A 21805-nucleotide genomic window follows, 5' to 3' on the forward strand; every position below is an offset into this window, starting at 1 on the left:
ACGTATGACAGAATACTCGACCACACTGGATTAAGCAGACTGAGTGACAGAAGAACACTCCTCGATATGTGCTTTCTTCACAAGCTCATTCATGGAGCTGTTGACTCTGCCGATTTGCTAACTTCCATCAATTTTCATGTCCCCACACGATGCCGTTCCTCGCCGCTATTTTATCCTGACGTCAATCATAAAAGTCCTGTCCAGAGCATGCAACTCCTTTACAACTCACTTGAAGTGCCTGATCTGAGTATCTTTGATCGTTACAGCACTTTTGTGCAAGCTGTTAAAAATTCATCTAAAGCCTGAGTGTGTACTTATGTGTTGTAAAATCAGGCGAGTCAGCCATGTAATGCTTGTTCCATTGAGGTTATTTTCATTTCTCATGCTCTTTTTTCGCTATGGTACACATCTTCTGAGTGTGTTCTGAGTGTCTTCTTTTGCGTTGTAGAATCGTGTGAGTCAGCCTCATAATGTTTGATCCATTGATGTTATTTTTACTATACTCTTTTTTCCCCATTGTACACATCTCCCTTTTCTATCCTTTCCCTTGTTTCTTCTGTGCACCACGCTGAAGGCGTCATGCTGTTTGTGGGCACTTATCTAAATAAGTAAAAAAAAAAAAAAAAATATGTCTCGGATTCCCTGACCAGAAGTGAACTTCTGCACGCCACCACTTACTCGTCCTGAATATGTCACAATCACAAGGGACGTCACAAGGGACGATGTCGCTTCTCTTCAATTGAGACTACACCGGACATCCACTGGGTGAAAGTTAACCCTTTACAGTCCATTGTCGGGCCCTGCCCAAAAACTCAACACAGCCATAGCGGTCTGATGTCGGGGACCACCCAAGTTGGGTACTCAGTTAAATTTCGTGGTTTTTCTTCCTACGATGCGCCCACATTCTTTCTATACATGATGCGCCATCTCTTGAGGGATAAGTGAACTTTGTTTGTTGAAGTTTCCTTTTTCTTGCACTAGGGTGCAGCACAATGTTCAGCGTGGGCCTTCTGGATTCCAGAGCATTTTCATGTGTACGCTGTTCGCGGAGCAGCATGGCCAGTTTGTGATCGCGTGCATTCTACAGTGGTGCATTTAGCAAAAGCAATGTAGACTTCAGTGAACATGAGAACTGCATGCCTCCATCAGCTACTGGTGACAGTGATTTGACAAAAGCGAGTGACAAAGACCATGAAGGCAGTGGAGAGGGCACCGTGCGGATCATTACTTTGCGAGCTGCGCATTTTGTTGAAAGGCAATGAAATGGTGGCGACAGTTTTTCCTGGCATCCAGAGGATTCAATTGTCAATAGTTTTATTTGGAGGTGCACGCAGCTGCAGAATCATGGCAAGAAAGATGAAACCTGCAGTATCACTGCAACCTCATCCAACAGCTGGTGGGTGATCTGAGAGTTCGAGCGAAAAAGCAGGGACAGTTTTGCATGTATGCAGTGCAAGGAAAGGCTAGATGGGACGAGCCATTGCATCTACAAGCTCCCACGCCAAAGCAAAAAGGGCTGCACTGTTTTTAGCGAAGTAAAAACAAGAGGCAGGAGAGAGACTGTTTTTCTGCAAAACCAGCAGTAACAACCATAGCCTGCATCCAGGAGAATGCCTCAAGCAGTTTCCCACGTGGCTCAAATATTCAGGGTTCGTACAGGCTTGAAAAACAAAAATTCAAGGGTTTTCAAGGACTTTCAAGGACCAGAAAACACATTTTCAAGGTCCCCATCTAACGTTTTATATGGGATTATTTATAACTTTTCCAACACAATGCAAAAGTTTTTTATTGCACAATACCTAAGCACATTAGTGCACATTTACATAGGTGCTAACGGGTTCGTAAATGCTTCCCCAGCTTTATTTTTTATTTCATGGCTGGTATTTAGAGGTTTTTTTTTTCATTTGTATTTGCTGAGGCTGTTTGATTTTTAAACTTAGTTAATGTTGCCTGCATCTCCTCCTTTGTCAGCAAGAGTATCAGCTAAAATTACATCCGTAAGTGTTGCTGCAAGGCAGGATGAACAATGTAGACATCCACCATTTGCACGTAAAAGCAAACGCAGATGGAGCGTATGAGGCACAGGAAACATGCAAGGAGCATGTGTCCACAGACTAGATGGTAGATGCAAGATAGACAACAGAAGCTGGCTTTCACTGGATTGTATCGTGACATGGATTGGACTGACAAGTGTCTGCTCCAACCAAACTTGTAATTTCACGCAATACACTGAAACTTGATTGTTACAATGTTTCTTTACATTTGTTAGCACCTAAAATCCACGACAAACACTTTGAATACTTGTGAAAAGACAGGGCCATTGATTTTCTCCGGAAAAATCAAGGGTTTTCAAGGACCATTTAAAAATTCCAGGACTTTCCAGGCCTTGAAATTGACACTTCTAAATTCAAGGGTTCTCAAGGTTTTCAATAACCTGTGCGAACCCTGAATATTTGTAAAGAAGCTGAAAGAAGAATGCAAGAGAAAAAAATAAATATCCTGTAAGTTTTTCTTGCACAGTTTGGGTTTTCCTTCACAGCACCAGAAACTGGCAAAATAGTCGCGGACCGGAACGGCCGGAATGTGGATAAAAGTTCCGAACTGCAAAAGGTTAAAGGTTTGCTCTCTCTCAGAAATTCCAAGCACTCCAAAGACGTGACCGGTAATGTGGTGGTGGGGGTCAATCCCAAGAAGGATACAGGCAATGGCCTCGATGGCCCCCCGCCGCTGGGTGTCGTTGTCCGAGGCCCCCAGCTTGGCCAGCACCGCACCCACCACCAGCGACATGGTGGGCGCCGTGCGCACACGTGCCATCATGCCCAGGCAGCGGGAGGACAGGTGCCGCACAGCGGGGGAAGGGTGGTCCAGGGCAGCACACAGGGGCCCCAGGGTGGCGTCCAGCTGTGGGGAGGGAGGGCACAAACCCAAATGATGAAAAATGTCACAGCAGTAGAAAATTTGACACGTTCGGTGTTCTCCATACATCATAAACACAAAAAGGAGCGATTACCACTACACTATGATAGGTGCTTTCCATCTTTCTACAAGAAAAGACATTCTGTGAAGCAGGCTTTTTTATCTAGGTGGTGTTGACCAGGTTTCCTTGCACGGGGCCACATTACCAGTGTGTGTGGTTGGCCCAAAGCCAAGCACCTTACGCCTCTCCCTTTCCTTCTCCCACTGCATGAGTAGCAGCTGAAACAACAAATTACCTGCCACTGTCAGCACAGGTGCATAGTGGGGAAGCCTCTCACCACTACCGGGGGCAGCCATAATCAAAGTGCAAACAATATAGTAGCCAACGCCGAGCTTGTAGGGGAAGGATGCATATCGCACGTTACTCAAGAAGTGCTTCTCGCAGTCCGGAGTCCGTAAAAACAAGGTTTAGCTGAGGGTCGAGTATTTTTTTGTATCCTGAAACTTGGAAGTATATATCAAAAGTATTCAAATGCTCTGAACACTGCTACTGTGTTGAAACGAAGTCAAATATTGTCACTTGTTCCTTAACACCGGCAACAAGAGGCAACAGTGGTGGCGACGAAACGGCTTAGTACGCCAACGCCTTGAGTGGGAACAAGGCGGTTCAAGTTGTAACGACAAAGCAAAAGTATTGCACGCTTTCTTGGTTTATCATCATTGACAAATCCGGCACTAGTTCTTAGAAACCCGCGCTCAAGCTCTTCTGAAAAGGGTCCGGCTGTCCCACTCATCCAGTCGCCTTCAAGGACCATGAATTCTCAACAACCATGTGTTTGTAACACGCAACAATATGTTATCCGCTGCAGTTTCATATTGCTGCACACTCCTGATCCTAACATAACCTCATCAGCTCAGATCATCCTGCCCCTCCTCACCTTGGGGTGCAGGTCGGGGTGAAGGTGTGGCCCGATGACCTCCAGGCCCAGCAGGGTGGTCACCAGCTCCTGCACCTCGCTCTGGGCAGCGTCAGGCATGGCCGACGAGTCTGGGCCCTCTACGCTGCCATTGGGTGCACTGCCACCACCTGGGACAGAAGAAGGATCTGATTAAAAGAATCTGACAAGAGAGGACTAAAAAGACACTTAGAACAAATCCACAATTCATCAGCATGACCCTACTTGCACAAATGTACTCGCAGTCAAGGTCCATACTCCTAAGTTGGATCCACTCGCAACAGCGTACTCTTGAGTGTGTGCCCTTCAGGCCCAAAAGTACTCTGAACTTACCAATGGAACTTTATTCAAAGCATAGATTGCAAGTGCATACACATGAGTGCAAATTCCCTCACAAGCGAGTACTTATCAGTTGACACTTATGCTCACAAGTACATTCTCACAAGGATCTGGAAAGAGTCAGGTCCACTCATAACAATATCCAAGTGCTAAGGAAATCCCATTGTTGTAATCGATCATTGTTATAAGCAGGTTGCGAAAAAAAAAAAAAAAAGAAAAAAAAAGGGAGATACAGAGCTCAAAGTGTTTTATTGGCATGCAAGCAAGGTCGTACTACTACTTATTTGAAGAACAGAAGCCATGGTCGGGTTGTGTTGCCAAGTGCAGCAGTGTGGGTGAGAAGTCATCATTCAAAATATCCAAAGTGCCAATGAACGGGAGTTCAATACACTTGTACAGCAGCGCTATACTTTGGCACGGGACTTCTAAGAGGGATGTTCAGACTGTTGGATGGATGCAGTAATTCAATATACCCAGTATGACATAGCTGGCATTGACTGCGGCGCTACCTGCATCCAGAATGTATTGCTATTGCAGTTTAGGTGCCACCACACAACGCAGTGCGATAGTAGACAAGAGTGCCGGAAGACTCACCCGTTGATGGTGCGTCGCTGTCCTCCTTCCTACCCTTGAGGAGGAGCGGCTCCAAGGTGGCCTGCCAGAGGCTGGGCAGTTTATCAGGAAGGGCAGCCCCAAAGTGGTCGGCCGCCATGGAGAGAACGTGCGCGGCGCCCCGACGCTGGATCTCGTTCTGGCGCTGCGTACTCTAAAGCAATAGGGAAGTGGAAACCGGGAGGTAAGAAGAGAGGCAAGGCTTTGACAGAGGCCCAGCACTTTCCTTACTTCATTCACCGTACACATCTTTGTCCCTGATTGAATGACAACACTGATGTGCCCGAGAATTAAATTTGGGCTAGCACGTTTCAGGCTTGCACAGCTCGGCTAAGAGAAAAACAGTAATGGCCTTCTTTCGTGCAATGAGATGTCATTTACACGAGCGTTTTTGTAATTCCCTTCGATCAGACAAACGGCCTCTGCTGCAAGCAGCTTTAGCTACTTGCTAAAGGAGCTGAAGAGGGAGCAATGCATTCAAGACGGCTGCCACACACACATTTATCCTGTACAATTCCTTTTTCTGTAAGTTTCTGCCATTTGATATTACAATATTACACACCATTGCAACTTCCATTCATTTTTTTTTTGTTTATGGGTGTCCTACTACGTTTCTAGCAGGCAGCTTTGAAAAGAGGGGGGACCTGCCTCATCGTCCGGGCCGTTGGCGTCGTCGAAGGACTCCGAGGAGTGCATAGTTTGCAGGGCTCCCCGGCGGCCTGACACCGATCCGGCCCGTCTCACCGGGGCCCTCTCCGCAGACTGCAGGGAGAGAGGGGGATGGGGGGGGGGGGGGGGGGAAGCATTCTCACCCTCTCCTCCTTCACTTGCAGAGTACAAGCAACACACACAAGGCATGTCAGCCCACGGAAAAAAGACGGACAAACTCTGCACGGCACCTCCAACCCGCCCTGCCCAGCATGCTTCGAGGCCCTCAACCAGGATCCCGCCTCCAGTGGCTGCAACCCATCGTCCAGAGGGAAAGCAGCACTCCAATCACCAAACCCACACAACCAAGGCCGCCTGGCACTCAGGAAATTCTTCACGGGTGTCCTGAACTGCCTAACCCAGCTGGTACTTTCTTCAATAAAGCTCTATTCATTCGTTCATTCCAGCTTTTCAAACGCATCTTACAGGCATCCGTCCACCCAACTAATTAACTCAAGCTGCAGTTGGCTTGATCATCATAAAACTGGTTTAATAAAAGAAAAGAAAAAAGAACCAGCATGCACACATGGCACGAGCTCCGTCTTACGTTGGCACTGGCGCTGTGTTTCCGTTTTCGGCTCCAGTGTTACAAATGGTACAACCAAGTAAAACCATAGGCCCCACTACATTCACACATGCTTGTTTCTTCATGGCAACTTTTGTTGGCAGCTGCCACTCGCTCAAGCAAGTTTTGGCGACATTACAGATGTACCATCGGCGTTAAATGAAACACGAACACGAAAATATGAGCCAGAACGTGCAAAATTGAAAAATACTGTTCGTAGGGTTCATATAATGGCATGCTATTGGTATGTTTGGCAGTCAACTTTTCCCCACTTTGTTTTTGTAACTAAGCCACACGTCATTTTGGCTCGCATGGAAGGAAATCGCATTATTTGTGCGTTCAGGTTCATATTGTCGTGTTCGCGTTTCATTTGGCGCCGATAGCACCTGGTGAGAAAGAGGGTGGTGAATGGCTAGTGCTTCGTCTGTTTTCCCTAACATCTGGCTTGGTTATTGGAAGTTTGCATTAAAATTCGCACCACAGTTATTGGGTCGATGCAGTCTTTTGAATGCACTATTATTTTGTCTCCCTGGTTTTGTTTTAATCTAAAGAGACTCTGAAGCAAATTCCCTCAAGTCATCTTTGTGACTTCACTGTGTGACAAATATAATCCACGCTTTGACTATTTAGCAGAAGCCTAGACTGTTTATTTCTAATGAATGGCAGAAGGGCACCATGCTTGCCATTTGCAGCCACCACACCAACTACTGTAATGACATTGTCGCCCTTTAGCATTCAAAATTGTTTTCGTTCCCTTCATGGTTGATGTCAACCTCTTGTTTGTTCCCATGCAGGTTGCAGAGTTACAGATGCGGGCAATCAGGCAACACCGATCCCCTGTTGGCTTCTGCAAAATAATTTCTCTTCTACAAAGCACCCGCTAGCACAGTTAGATAAAAAGATAAAAGTTTTGAATGCTTCAGCTGTTGTGAAAACTGGAATTTTCTAATGCAGCTAGCCCAGAAACTGTACAAGCACAAACCCAAACAACTGCACTCCTGGAAGCCTGTTTCATATCACAGGAGTGATCAGGTGGTGACGAGTGGCACTTGTGGGAAAGAAGAAAAGAATGCCCCTTTATGTGGCCGCAAGCGTAAGCCAACCCTTTGCCACCTGGTGTTGCCACACGAACACACACCTTCTGCATGTTGACCAGTGTCAGTATGGTTGGCACCGAGGATGAGGAGGAGGACGCAGAGGAGGAGGAGGATGAGGATGTGTTGGCCGTGGCAGGAGCACCCATAGCCGCCACCAGGTGGAGGAGGCTGGGGTCGGCGCAGAGGTAGGTCAGCAGGTTGCGCACGATCTTGCCGTTGGGGCAGGGCACCCGCTCCACACAGCTGCTCATCAGCTGCACCACACTGCGCGCAGACTCCTCCTGCAAGCACAGGGCACAGCATTGTGGTTGGTTAAATGGCGTGACCACAAACAGTTTGAAGTCGGTGAATAGCCAGGTGGAAGGAACGGACACCCCACACCCCCTTGCACCAGTGACTGCACACTCGGTGGACAACACACTACGTCTCTTGTATCTGCCCTCTGCTCGCATACCATTGAAGAGCGCACGCTTAGCGAAGATGCGTTTGGAGTGGGAGGAGAGGGGGACAGCGCTGCTGAAAAAGAAAGGCAGGCCAACTTCTCCCTGTACCTGCAGCAGGGGGCTCTCCTCTCGGCGGACGGACTCCATGAGGGGCCGGATGACGGGGTTCAGCTTCTCCGGCAGACGGCCCAGACGCACCAGGAAGGTGGCCAGCCACGCCTGCACCCTGGGTGCACAAGAAAGGAGGGAGGAGGAAGAGGGGGACAACCACAATCATCAGGGAAATCGGAGCAGACAGGAAGCATCGCACGTCCAATGGCAACTGTGAGGGGATGGGGAGGACAGTGGACTCGCCTCCCACGGACCATTACACAGTCACTGCTCTACACATGCGGCCGAAAACAAGTCTAATTACAAACGCACGTCTTCCTGCTACAAGGTGTGGGAAGCGACAGGTCAGCTGCTTAAATCTCAAATATCTGAGCGCCGTCTGTGAAGGGCCCTGTTCAACGCTGCAGTGCTATAGCGCTTCAGCGCTTCAGACTGGAGCAGCGCTTCAGACTGGAACCACCAAGGGCACATCAACTGCTCACACAAAAGTAGAAATAGCAGTCGAAAGAACTAACCATTTAGGTCAGCCACACAACTACTTTTGTGCCACTGGTGATCCCATTTTCAATGTGACTCCATCATCCCAAAAACTAAACACACACACACACACACACAAAAAAAAAAAAAAAAACTACCTGGGAAACTCTACTGGGAGTAGGGAAAAGAACAAGAGGAAGAAACCGGATGTGGGAGGCCTGTGAACATTTATAGAGGTAGAGAAAGGTGCGAGGAAGAAGAAGTACAGGGGACCCATGTGGGTACGAGAACACAAATTAAGCCTCAATAATATCACTAAGCCTAAAGCTTGTCCCACCAAATATTCATACCTAGCCCGCACCAATAATACCACCTTACTTTCCTGTTGTAAACACAGATTACTTACCAGACAGCTTTGGAAGCAACCTAACATTTTTTGAACACAAATTGAGCTAAACCTGGTGTTGCATGCATTTGTAGAACTGAGGTTTGCATGGTGTTTTGTTGCCAATCAAACTTGTCTACCGTCGTATGCTCGCAAACATCGCACCTCCACATGTGCCAGCCACAAACTGACACACACTGCTTTGCACTGCCTTCAATAGAACCTTTTTAAGACGAACTCCAGTCCGCAAAGACAGGAAACTAAAAAATGCTCAAAGGGCAGCTATTCACCCCATAAAACAAACAAGGAGGCAGAAGAACAAGAAGAAGAAGCAGAGAAAGAAGACAGGCAAGCTCACATGGTGTTGAGGGAGACCTGGTCCTTCTGCATCTGCACGGCCATCTTCAGCAGGCCCTTGCACTTTTCTTCCAGGCTCTGCACACACCACACGAGCATGCACACCTCCACCCAGCGATGGCCCACACTTGGCACCAACCACTGATCAGGGTTTTCTCAGTGCGACAGTACACGATCGACCCCACTATGTCCAACCCCTTTCAGGCCTTGCGCCCAGGAGGACTCTGCAACTTCCTCGCCAGACACACTTACTCTCCTACAGGTGGTAGCATTACGAGAAACATGCTAGACAGCGCAAGGAAGCGGGCTCACCTCTTGGACCTTGGGCCGGAGCTTGACCTGCTGGACCAGGCCCTGGTACACCGTCGTGACCAGCTCAATCACCTGGTCCACCGTCAGTACAACGCTGCACCAGGGGGTAGGTACACGGTTGTGCTGCCATTACAGTATTTACTCAAACACAACACACACTATTTTATTGCACACCCGATTTTTGTGGCCCGTAAAAAATAAACACAAAATTTTTCTTTACAGGACAGGCCGCTAATGAGTGCAAAGATTTCATTTATTATTGTACGAGGCCGGCTCTCGTCACCCTCTAGTTGCAGCACACTCTACGTCAAACTGCCCATGCTGACTGCACTTCCAAACTTGGGTCGTAAATACTCAGGAATGTGAAAAAAATATCACAGAGTGGCAATATCCCATGTAGAGAAGGCTGTGCACTCCACGGTACTACCTACATTTACCGCTCCTGCTCCTTCATCAGTACAGAAAACCGTGGGCTTGCAATCTTGGGCTTTTAAAAAGGGGGTGCTTGCCATCGGCTAGTGTTTGTTTTTAACATTTCCTTGGCACAGGAAGCACTCGCAAAGCCCTGCAGAACCCCTAACCTCTGCACCCTGCAAATAACACACCCATGCCCACCACCCACCACCCATCACCCACTGGAAGGATATAATTGCCTCCTGCGCACGCACATCTTTTACTTTTGCGTATGTGTGTAGGTATACCTTGTACACAATTTGTGCCTTCGTTCTGTGCAAAGAGATAAGCTTTGATTAGACTCTCTTTTTGTTATCTGGTGTTGGTTACCGTTAGCCGCGCAATCTGCGACGCCTTGCTGGCTCAAACGTGCAATTGTGGTTGCTTTGCTATGTCAATAATGGCTAGCAACCACCAGCGCTCTTTCACCTGGTACTTGATTCTAATGCATATGATATATGATTTTGGGATGCACTTTTTGGGAAAAAAAGTGCGCGTAAGAATCGAGTGAATGCAGCCCTCGCCCATCCCAGTGTTAGACCCAAGCTGCCGGGCTCGTGACCAACCGACCTGACCTGACCAAACAGACTGAGAGGGGAGGGAGGAAGGGAGAGAGAGAGAGAGCCACCCACCTGGGCGGGAAGTCGCCGGGGGGGAGGGGCAGGCCAAAGTGGCGCAGGAGGGCGACAAAGTCCCGAGCGTCCTGCTGCAGGCGGGTGAAGGCGCTCGCCAGCTCGTCAAAGTACAGCGTCTCGCCCAGGCAGCACAGCACCCGCTCGCGCACTGACTCCGGGCACGCGTGCGCCGTCTGTGGTGGTGGCACAAGGGCACGTGCCGCGCATTGTTGTGCACTGTTCACAGCACTCAAAGCGCGCTCTTTACACCGCGGTGAGGCAGCGACTAAGAGATCTGCTCGAGAGAGAGAGAGCAACTCAACGATTGCTGTGCGATGAGAACGACAGACATGCTCAGCGACATGGACAGGTACAGGACCACGCAGCTGGGAACAAGTTGTTCACACAGATACAGCTCCTGAAGGCCCCATAAATTATAAGCGTTTTGTACACTAGCGGTGTAAGCAGCACACACTTTCCAAAATGAAACTGGGCATGAAATGAAATAGCAGGATTTTTTGCCACTTAAAATGAACACCCACAGATAAAAGAGAACAAACAAAAAAGTATCAGTCCATTTTTGTGCATGTCCACTCAACGCTAATAAAAATTCAGTCCTCTGACTTATTTTCACCAACAGATATTGTGCGTATTAGCAAAAGCTGCTTAGGTTAGGGTTCATCAAAATATTTGGAAAAAAAAAAAAAAAAACCGAAACAAAACATTGAACATTTTTAAAGTGATTCATAAAATCAAATAGTAAAAACCTCTACTTCAAATAGAATAATTGCATTTATTCGCATACTGAACACACATTTCGTTTTTTTTACCCCAAAATTTACCGTACTCAGAGGTTCATTCACTGGCAAGGTATGCCTACCCACAAAAGTTCTTTCCTCCCACAACTTTGGTTTGCCTTCCCACCACACATGCTGGTATAACCTCCATCTTTATTCTGCAAGCCCCATACCGCTGCTACCAAATGAAGCTACGCCGAAGATACAAGCCAGTGCAGGGCAACTAATCCACTGTTACAAAAGACATCCCTTCAAAGAAACCACTTCCCAACTGGATGGTTCACTAAACCGGCACTGACAACACATATTTAGACGCTACTCAAAACAGGGAAAAGAATTTTTGTACCATATTGGGGGGCTTTCAAAATGTTGAGTTATGGCTTTTGCCAAGCATGCCACACTATTCTTACAACTAAAAATAGGAGGTGTGCATTCACCACGCAATGGTTACAAAAAAAAAATCTAAAAAAACACTTTTCAGTGTGTTAATTGTGCATGTAAATATGACATTTGCACACAGACTATTTAGCTCTAATTTGAAACTTCAATGATCCGACATCCCTACTTCTCGGCCTTTTTTACTGAGTCGGGCCTGAACTAGTATCACCTGCTCAAAAACTTTCTTTACAATTGGTTACTTTGATACCTATATAAAAAAAAAGGAAATGCAGACATTCAACAAAAACCGCCTACATTTTTTTAACTCGCGGTGCACTCCACTGCTGCCGGCACTGCCTCCAAGCTACAACTACCAAATTTTGAATGCAGTCGAGCCCACTTATAACGAACACATTGGGAAACTGAAGTCAGTTCGTTATATCCACTTTTCGCTATATCTGGACACAAAATCTATGCATACAAATAGTAATGAGAAATGAAGATTTGTTCGTTATAGCCGGGATTTCGTTAGAACTGGGTTCGCTATAAGTGGGATAAACATCGTATTTTACACACCGAAGCTACATCTGGGCTGTAAGACGTGCCGTAGTGGAGGGTTCTGGATTAGTCCAGACCACCTCAAGATCTTTAACAAGCCTCCAAATCTCAGCATGCGGGTGTTTTTGCCTTTTGCCTCCATCTGAAGAGCAGGTGCGGCTGCCAGGATGGACCTTGGGCTCCAACCACCCTCGACATGCCACCGTGGTGGGTGTCGTCACACCCCACCGGTGGGAGAAGAGAAAGAGAAGGAGGAAGAGGCATCCTCGGGGGAACACTGACCCGGTGCAGGGTGACCCAGTGCGCCATGACCTGGGCGGTGATCATGCGCTGCAGGGCGCTCTTGGAGGTCAGGTGGAAGAGCATGAGGCGCGCAAAGCTCTCCACGGGGCTCTCCACGGGGGGCACCTCCAGGCCGGGCATCGGCAGCGTCACAAAGCCCGACAGCAGGCCCAGCAGCCTGGGGGGCAAGACACGCCAGGGGGAAAAGGGGGCCGAGGTTAGGCTTTCTCAAAAAACTGCAAGAACACAAGAAGCTGCAGGGTGCAGTCCAAGGGCCGCACAAAACAAACCACATTTGTAATTTATGAATGAGCATACTTCCTACCCAACTTGTAAGTTATGCAGCTTTACTCTAGGGGACAAACATGGGACTGCCTGTTTCCCTCCCACGTCATAGCCACCTTACTGCCTGTGTAACACAGGTCGCTATGGCTATGGCTGCCTCCAAGACCACCTGCAGCAGCACGGTCTTTTTTGTAAACAAATAAGGCGGCAACCTTGCAAGTGCGTTGTGGCAGAAGTTTACACACTTCGAGTAAAAAACAGAAAAAAAAAATGCATTTGAGCTCTTTTTGGACACTGTTAGCCTCAAATGGGTGGATAAAATGCCGACTAGACTTGCAGTGAATTTCCTTATTAATGCAGGATCGCTTTCCACAACCATTTCGTTGCCGTGAGATATGAAATATATGGGATTTTTAAGGACGTTTGCCGAAGATCCGAAAATATTTTGTTGCCGCGGAAATTTCAAACTCGTGGGATTTTGTTATCACAGAGTTTGTATATCAAATTACCGGAATTACAGCAAGTAGCAGGAGGCTACCTGCCATCAAGCAGGTTACTCTACTGCACTTATTCAACCTAAGAGAAGAAACTGTTAAGTGTCAATGTTTCAAGTGCATAATTATTTGGCCCCGAGCATTCAGTGGTTACTTGCACTGCCTTTCATTCAAAGGCTTTGAACACCGTAGTATACAACAAATTATTGGACCAAACTATTTTGTTACCTCCGCACTGCTTCATATGGTAAGATTCGACAGTACCAGGAAAAGCTGATGTAGAGCAAACATGACAACTGTGTCAATACAGCACTGCACCAGCTTTCATGCCATCTACCGTATTCTCGCACGTATAACCCACCCCTGCACATAATCCGCACCCCCACTTTCAGCCCACTGGAAAAGAAAAAAAATCCTTCCGTACTGCCCGCACATTTGATACAGGAAAGGCTGCACCAAAGCTACTGCTCAAGCAGCACATCACATACTACAGTTGAACCTCGATATAACGAACCTCGATTTAACGAAATTCGCGATATAACGAGTTTTTTCAAGTTTTCTATCAAAAATTTGCTAAATGCATGTATTTTTGTCTCGATTTTACGAAGTAATTTTGTGCGGCGCTTCCGATTTAACGAAGTCACGGCAAGAAAGGAAGAACGAAATTCCGGTCGAGGCACGTTTTATTTTGCCTCTCAGAGCCTACATTGAAAAAATTCAGTACTCGCATTGACTCTTGAAAGGCTAAAATGAAAGAAAAGCGGTGAAATCTACGGTTAACAACAATTAAAAGCGTAGAAAGAAGCTGCACAAACCCCTAGCGGTCATGGACGGTTTAATAGTGCGGCCACCCTTTTGACGTCTCCATCGTTGCCTACGCCAACGCCCTCTATGCTTAGGTTGCCTTTTTTCTACGCGTCATTGCTCACGGTGCTGCTGCTCTAGGTTGTGCTCGCTGATAACCACATTAATATTTTGTTCGTGCATCATTAGGTGAGTCTTGTAAGCAGCATGAGCACTCCAAAGGAAAGAAAAGTGTTCCGAACAAGAGCCTGAGGAAGTTCCGTGAAACCGACAGCCACCGAAGTGTGATGGATGCCATCGACGTTCTGCGGAGGCACGCAGGCGCACGCGAATGTTTAAGAGCAAGCCTTGTTAGCGCTGTCAGCATACGAGCGTCACGTAAAGCCCACCCTGGTCAAGAAACGCCAAGCACTGCTTACGGACTTCTTCACTACGGCATGAACATCCAGTGCTGGTGGCAATAAATTGCTGTCTTTGAACGTGGTCATCTTCCTTTCACCAGCGTCCATTAGTCAGCTGCGGTGCGGAGAAATCGGTTTCGCAAGGGCTCAGTGGGCATAATAGTAATTGCTTAATCGAATTTGGCCGGAAGATATTTAATGTAAGCTTTCCGCTTTCCGGAGCGCGTAAGCGCTGCTCCACACAGTGAAGCGGTCCGTGTGTACTCCGCTCAACTAATCATGGCTTTATCTTGAGTGTCGTGGTTGCATCACGCGCCTATACTGCAGAGTCTTTGTACATGAAAAAAAACTCCCCCCACCTCCCCGAAGGGGATCGTGCGGAAATGCGAATGCATTGGGTGCACCGATGAGTGCGCTGCGGCAAGCAGTCACGGAGAGAGGCGCGCGCTCCACTGCATTTATATATATTTTTCCGAGCGCAGCGAGCGGAGAGAGGGTACGCGGAGAGGAGAGAGAGAGAAACCCGCGCAACACGCCCGCCCTGCGCGCGAGCTCTCTCTGCCGAGCTCCGCGATGCGAGCGCCCTCACACGCCCGAGCGTGCTCCTCCTCTCCACTCACTCTCCGCTACTCCGCCCGAGCTCCGCGATGCGATGCGATGCGAGCGCCCTCACACGCCCGCGCGCGCTCCTCCTCTCCCCTTGCCCTCCGCTACTCCCGCCCGAGCTACCACCTGCTCCGGTTGCTAGGCGCGCCACAGCTGTTGCTAGGGCGCGGAGAGATAACACCTGCGGGGCGCACGCCGGCCAACGCATGACAACCCCCGACTAAGAAATGCATTCGCATTTAAAAGTCTTTCGAAAGTTTCATAGCAGCCTTCCGCTGTTGGCCCGCCGCACCCCTCAACACCTACCACTGAATGGAAGAAAAGAGGCGTAACTTCGTACGAACACCTCGCCGGGGTGAAGTTCACTGGGCATGGACGCGGGTTCAACTGACTAACAGCGGCATTTAGTAGTGACGCAAATGAAAAAAAGAAAAAGTGGAAACCTAGTCTGCTATCATATTTAATGAGGGGTTGCGGAAAACGCACGTTTTACGACGACACATGAACTGCCGTCGGCCATCTGAATTCCATTGCCTAAGTGTTGAAACTCTTAATTTACACAATTTTCGTGGCCAGTTTTAGTACAAATTTCGCTTTAAGTGGAGAGGTAACTACATAGCAGTTGTTTCTGGGAGATGGGCCAAAGTGTTGAAACCCCAATAACTGGTTAAATGAACTGTAAAATCGAAACATCGATTTTACGAAATTCTCGATTTAACGAACTTTGCGGCCCCAAGTACGACTTCGTTATATCGAGGTTTAACTGTATACTATGAAGGCAGAAAAATTGCATACAGTAGAATCTCGATGATACGAATCTCGCGGGACCGCGAAAAATATTCATATCATCCGAAATTCGTATGAACCAACACAGACCAAAAAATTGAGCGCTGAAAAAAGTTTTCGTTTATTTCTTTTCTTACTTTCGCGTGAACAAATCCGCGATTTTTTCTGCTTTTTTTAAACCCCCACGTCAAAGCAGTCCTTTCTGGCGCGCGTAACGCTTCGCCTAGCTTCGCGCTTGTCTCCTCACTCCCGGTGTCCAAGCTCGCTACACGCCGCAACAGTCAAGCGTGAACCGCATGGTGCGTTTTTGCACGCGATTCGCACGCCTTGGCTTTGCGCGCACTGTATTTTCACGGCCACATTGACGATTTCGCGCCCGCGGTATCTCCTACCTCGGTCCGAAAAAGACGCCGACGACTTGCGAAACGCTTGAGACAGCCCGCTGGCTCCGCCCGAGATGTTTAGGCTTAGCACTCCGGCAGATATTTTATGGGCGCTTTCACTAGCGGCGCGGATGGTGTTTTATAGTACCGTTTTCGCCAACGTTATCAGCTGCTTTACTGCACAAGAAACTTCGTGTCTGCCTTGAGTGGCATTTTAAAGAGCGGCTAGAAGCCGCCGCCATGTTGCCGCCGCCGGCCGCAGCGTACGCAGCGTGCGAGAGGTTTCGCGGCGCGCATGGGGCGTGCGGGGCGCGTTATCGCGAGCAGAAAACAACAGCCTGGCCGTTTCTGGAGAAAAAAGAGTGACAAATGGGGAGAGAGAGCCGTCACTTGCTTGTTCGGCAGTCGGGCGCCTCGCCGGCTCGTTCGTATCATCCGCTGGGCCGCGCAGGTCCGTTCGTAACAGCCGAAATTTTTCCCATTGCAAACAATGCAATTTTACCGGGACTTTTCAGAAATTCGTATCATCCCGAAATTCGTATCACCCAGAATCGTATCATCGAGATTCTACTGTATTTTGCAACCAGAATACACTGACTGCCAGGCAAAAGTCACAATTCACTAACAAAATTCAGTTGTCAGAGTGCGCTCGTCCTTGTTTTTTCTTCTTTGTCCTCGTATGTTTTGCGCAATCGCTGCCATGGAAGGCTTAGTCAGTGTTACTGCATAGGAGCTTCACGGCAATGCACGTCGTGCCGTGAAGCTGCACTAAAGGAAAAACCCCCGCGTATTATCCGCACCCCTACTTTGCAACTGAAATTTCCACATTTTTGGTGCGGGTTATACGCGCGAAAATACGGTAAATTGCGAGGAATCCCCCAACACATCCCTGCTCAACTAACTATTACTATTACACCAACTATTCACGACGACAAAAGGGGCCACAAGGGGGACACTCACTTGGCGGCAGAGCAGCGGCACTGGAGAACCAGCCGTTCCCGCTCGGCGGGGTTCTCGTTCAGAGACTCTGCCCCTGCCAGGTACACCTCCCCCACCAGGGGCACCCCGGGGGTGCTCTCGGGGGGACAAGAGAGCACTCCCCCTACACTGCCGGGACGACGAGTCTTCTTGTCAGGCTGCAATGCACATACGCAGATACACAAGCACGTTAACGGGGATAAACCCTTAACAACCACTTAAGGGGGGACACCCCTCTTAAAACTATTTCTTTTAATTTTTAAGTAAACTCCGTGAAACTTGTCAGTCTTGCTGCTTTCCCCCCACTGATTTCAAATATGGCATTATTTTTTTTGTTGGTCAATTAGGTCCTGAGATAATTAGAGGTAATTAACCATTTTTGGAGGAACAATAGACAAAACTGTGTTGGTCAGAAAACTGTAATCTTTACATTTTCCAACACTATGAACCCTGGTGAGTGCAATAAGACAATCAGTTTTTTTATTCATCGCTTGGAACTGATTTTACCGCTCATTAAACTTCAGTGTTTGAAGTTGGCACTCAAAATGGCTCCTTGCCAGTGTTGCCACCAAGGTTTAACGAGCTGTAAAATTAGTTTCAAGCGACGCATCAAAAAACTAATTGTCTTATTGCACTCACCAGTGTTCATAGTATTGGAAAATGTAAAGACTACAGTTTTCTTACCAACACAGTTTTGTCTATTGTTCCTCCAAAAATGGTTAATTACCTCTAATTATCTCGAGACCTAATTGACCAACAAAAAAAATAATGCCATATTTGAAATCAGTGGAGGAAAAGCAGCAAGACTGACTAGTTTCACAGAGTTTACTTAAAAATTAAAAAAGTTTTTTTAAGAGCAGTGTCCCCCCTTAACACTTCACCCTGACTCACGTGCACTTGCTAATTCATTGACAGCACACTTCAACCCTTTGAAGTACAGTTTACAATGTTTATAATGGTTTCAGCTACAACAAATTTGCAATTACAATCAAACATGGATTAGTCGCATAAGTATACTAATTAGTTATTGTGTACAATGCTTCCAGCTATAGTTCTTAGTTCTTAGCGAGAATCAGGCTACAGGAGAAAGAAAACGGCAAAAAGGTAGGACAATAAACCAGGGTACTGCCTCATGCTTCCTTTCTGCGGAATCTCAGGTCTTTAGCCGAAATTTCCAGTACTTCTGTGCACAATTTACGCTGCCATTTCGATTTTCTCTCCTGGATCACTCACCTTCAGGTTGGGTGGGAGCACCAGCCACTGCAGTGCTGTGACGTCGATCTGCACCCGTTGAACAACAAAGGTCAAGCCAAGTCAAGCCAAGCCATTGCTCAGTGTTCGACGAGGAAATCTGCCACCAACTTTCGAAGGCTCACTTCCAGGACAAAGACGCCAACTTATATCCGACAATATTTAGTAACAATTTTTTCGCCTCGTATCAGATGACGATTTGAAATTTGAACAATTTTCCAGTAGCCTCGCTGCTTTTTGTTCGCTGCACCCGTTGAAACACTGCTCACCACTGCCAACTCACAGGTATTGAGGTGAGATTTTTTTTAAGATGAGGGTGCACAGCCCTCACAAGAGGTGATATAGAAACAGCATTAAAGACAAGAAAATAATGATAGTCAAAAATGGTAACACTACAACAATAAAATGCGACCAACTTCGTCTATACCACAAGAACTTTTAGCATGAAAGTCGAGGACAAAAGCCAGAGCATTGCTTCAAAAATAACCAAAGAAAACTACAAAACTATATCTAGGCAAGCGGGGTACATAAAATTCAGAAATTTGCAGAATAAGACACCGTCCAGTCTTCGATTAAAACACTCCACAGTGTCCCCCAAGGCCCAGTGCTTGGCCCTACACTATTTGCAGCTCAGACCCCCCTCCACATGGACATGCACAAAGAGAAGAAAAGAGTTAACACAGGGAGAGAGGAAGAGGAGGAAGAGGAGGAAGAGTGGGCGACCGTCACCCTCACCTGCAGGTGTGCTGGGTGCATGGCCAGGCAGAGCCAGGAGCTGAGATATGGGCAGGCTGCTGTCAGCAGGGGACCAAGGGGGGCACCCCGCACCACCTGCTCCCACACCTGCAGTCAGTAAGAAGCACACAGTTACAACACGACCACCGGGACAAGCCCTTCCTGAAGCCGTAGTCTAGAAAGCCGCAACCCTATCAAGACACACGCGTAACATGGACCCGAGTATACAGGGGAATATACAGTGGAAATTTTGAACCCCAAGAAGTGTGTCCCCCATAAGTAATAGCAGTGAGAAAACTTTGGTGAAAGCATTTATTATTTCAGGTTTTGGGCTTTCGTAATCATCATTGGCACCACTTCCTTCTGTGGTTGCCACTGAGGGTTCTCTGACCCCACCTATTCGATACAGCAGTGCTTGACGCAGTTTTTAATGTGTCATTAATAGGGGAAATGGAGAGGCTGAAACGTGGAGGCATGCCTCTGGAACGACAAGCTCAGTACCAGATTTGTGCAGCAGTCATACGACGCTTGGTCCCTTGAAAGTTGCATTACTGGGGTTCCACTGCATCATCTATTTGGTGTTTGATTCGAGCTGAAATTTCACAATCCACACGCCTGTTAACTTCGATACAGGAGCCCAGCTGCCCAATTGAGAGCAAGCAGACAAGTGACATTGGCAAAACACAAACACAGGAATCCTCCAAGTGAACTTGTTTGACCAGCCAACCCCGAAAGGGCACCGAAGTCCTTCTGAGGCCCTCGTACGGTCAGTGTCCACTGTGCCCTGCACGCACCTGGTAGATGAGGTCGAGGACGTCGGAGGAGGTCTCGAGCAGGCAGCGCTGGTACAAGAGCCGCAGCATGGAGGGCAGCAGCGGTGGGATCCACTCGCTCAGGGGCTACGCGGGTGGAAAAAAACACCCCCTTTTGAAAGTTGATCGGCCAAAGCAGTGTGGCCAAGTACCGGCCAACAGCACTGCATCAAAAACACTCAACCCTGCCCGGCAAGGAGGAGTCCTGCACTGACCTGCGGTGTCCCCTGTTCGGAGGTGAGGATGAGCAGGGAGCGGAGCACTGAGCGACGCACGGCCACTGCGTTGTGACCCAAGAAGGGCCACAGACGGGGAACCCACTCCACCAGGGGAGGGGGAGGGACGCCAGGGTGCGGACCATCCACATTGTTTGTGGTCACTGGGTGGTCTCCACAAGCACTGCAAGCGGAAACGTGGGGCAAACAAAAAATATATGTGGCGAGAGCAACGATAAGTGGGGGGCATCGAAGCAGGTACTGTATTGGTCAAGCCCACTTTAAACAGCCACAACCATAACAGTTATAACAAGCAGTGGCTGCATTACAGCGAACATCAAAAGCTGGAGGCAGTCCCAGCTCTAACTTTGAACAGCACTCCGTGCACGCAAGGAGCTTTAAATGCACTGCATCTCCACCTCCACCACCACCACCAAGACAAGGCTACACTATCGAAAAATGGGGGAAAAAGGAGATAATGCCATCATCACGGGTTGCCACTGCTGGCTTCAGCAGAGTGTCACTAAGAAAGGTCTTTGGGTCCTTAGGTGAGAGGGAAAGGAATATAGAATCAAGAACACATCCTCCCCCAGTATGACGATGAAGGAGGAAAGAAAAGTGAGAACCAAGAAACCAGCATCAGAAACACTTGGCAAGGTTTCATGCTTGGAATGTACCAGTTGCATTTGCTCCTATGTGTTTACTGCTGCAAGCAGCTATGCTTCAATGCCATAATGATGCCCTAAGATGACACAAGCACATAGGTGCAGTGCCCCCGAGTGCCCAGATGATTATTTTTTTGTTGTTGTTGTTTGCCATGATTTTGTGTAGAAGCTCTAAACCCAAAAAAAGGCGTTAGCTTTCAATGCAATCCAACTTGCAGCCGAAAATTTCACACTGCCACACCTCCAATCCTTTCCCGTTCAAACTGAACTGAAATTTGATCCCAAATGTACAAAGAATAGAGCTGCTACGGGCACAGCAAGGGGCCCGCCCAGACGCACCCCTTGGCCGTGCCGTGGGACAGCAGGGCAGCCAGCAGCATGAGAATGCTGCTCGTCGAGGATGTGAGGTCGTCCAGCTCCAACAGGGCGTCCCACAGGGTCACCACCACCCGAGGAACCTGCAACAGCCACCACCAGGGTGCGGCCCCTCTCTTGCCACACTACGTACTTCCCAGCAATCCATCGACAGACATACAACAGAGAAGGGTGAGCACGACCCAGTAAAAGATTCTCTCCTTCAGTAATATCGGCCTCCATCTCCCCCTCTGCCAACCCCCCAACAACCACTTTCTCCTCCTCCTCCTCCTCCCTCAGCAAAACAGTTTCCAGCCACAGATAGATTAATCCCATGACAACACACACCACTAGAACCAAAAAAGCTTGCAAGGACAGGTAAGCAACCTTTGTGATCTAGCGATTGCAAAAGCATTTGGGTCCAATTGCCAAACTTATCTCAGTTGCAGTGACCCAGCATTATAGGTTGGAATACTACAGGTCGAGATTTTCCATCAAAAACGTTACCAAAAAGTCAACCCTCGACGTATATACCGGTCATTGGCCCAATTTGTTTGCAATTTCTCAGCCACAAGATAAGGGGGTTGACCTAAATTCCGACTTATGCGCTACCCACATTTACTTTGCCAAGCAAAGAGAACATTTAGCAGGAATGTACCATCCTACTCCACTAGCT

General features: G+C 48.0%; 1 protein-coding gene across 2 annotated transcripts in view; it reads right to left on the reverse strand.

The window, feature by feature from the left end:
- The window catches only part of LOC144166799 (TATA-binding protein-associated factor 172-like), an 89934-nt gene that overhangs the window by 21333 nt on the left and 46796 nt on the right, over window positions 1–21805 (reverse strand). For both annotated transcript variants that reach the window (XM_077696291.1, XM_077696290.1), the window contains exons 11-26: window positions 21115–21233; window positions 20111–20294; window positions 19878–19982; window positions 19084–19191; window positions 18331–18378; window positions 17080–17255; window positions 12361–12538; window positions 10364–10539; window positions 9279–9372; window positions 8968–9044; window positions 7745–7862; window positions 7235–7474; window positions 5472–5585; window positions 4806–4977; window positions 3855–4003; window positions 2700–2901 (exon numbers count right to left, since the gene is read on the reverse strand). In XM_077696291.1, the coding sequence (XP_077552417.1) occupies window positions 2700–2901; window positions 3855–4003; window positions 4806–4977; window positions 5472–5585; window positions 7235–7474; window positions 7745–7862; window positions 8968–9044; window positions 9279–9372; window positions 10364–10539; window positions 12361–12538; window positions 17080–17255; window positions 18331–18378; window positions 19084–19191; window positions 19878–19982; window positions 20111–20294; window positions 21115–21233 (2260 nt within the window). The remainder of the gene's footprint in view (window positions 1–2699; window positions 2902–3854; window positions 4004–4805; window positions 4978–5471; window positions 5586–7234; window positions 7475–7744; window positions 7863–8967; window positions 9045–9278; window positions 9373–10363; window positions 10540–12360; window positions 12539–17079; window positions 17256–18330; window positions 18379–19083; window positions 19192–19877; window positions 19983–20110; window positions 20295–21114; window positions 21234–21805) is intronic.

Source organism: Haemaphysalis longicornis, unplaced genomic scaffold, assembly GCF_048455015.1.
Source record: "Haemaphysalis longicornis isolate Haplotype H1 unplaced genomic scaffold, Haemaphysalis longicornis Haplotype H1 scaffold_19, whole genome shotgun sequence".
In the NCBI taxonomy this organism is placed as follows: domain Eukaryota; kingdom Metazoa; phylum Arthropoda; class Arachnida; order Ixodida; family Ixodidae; genus Haemaphysalis; species Haemaphysalis longicornis.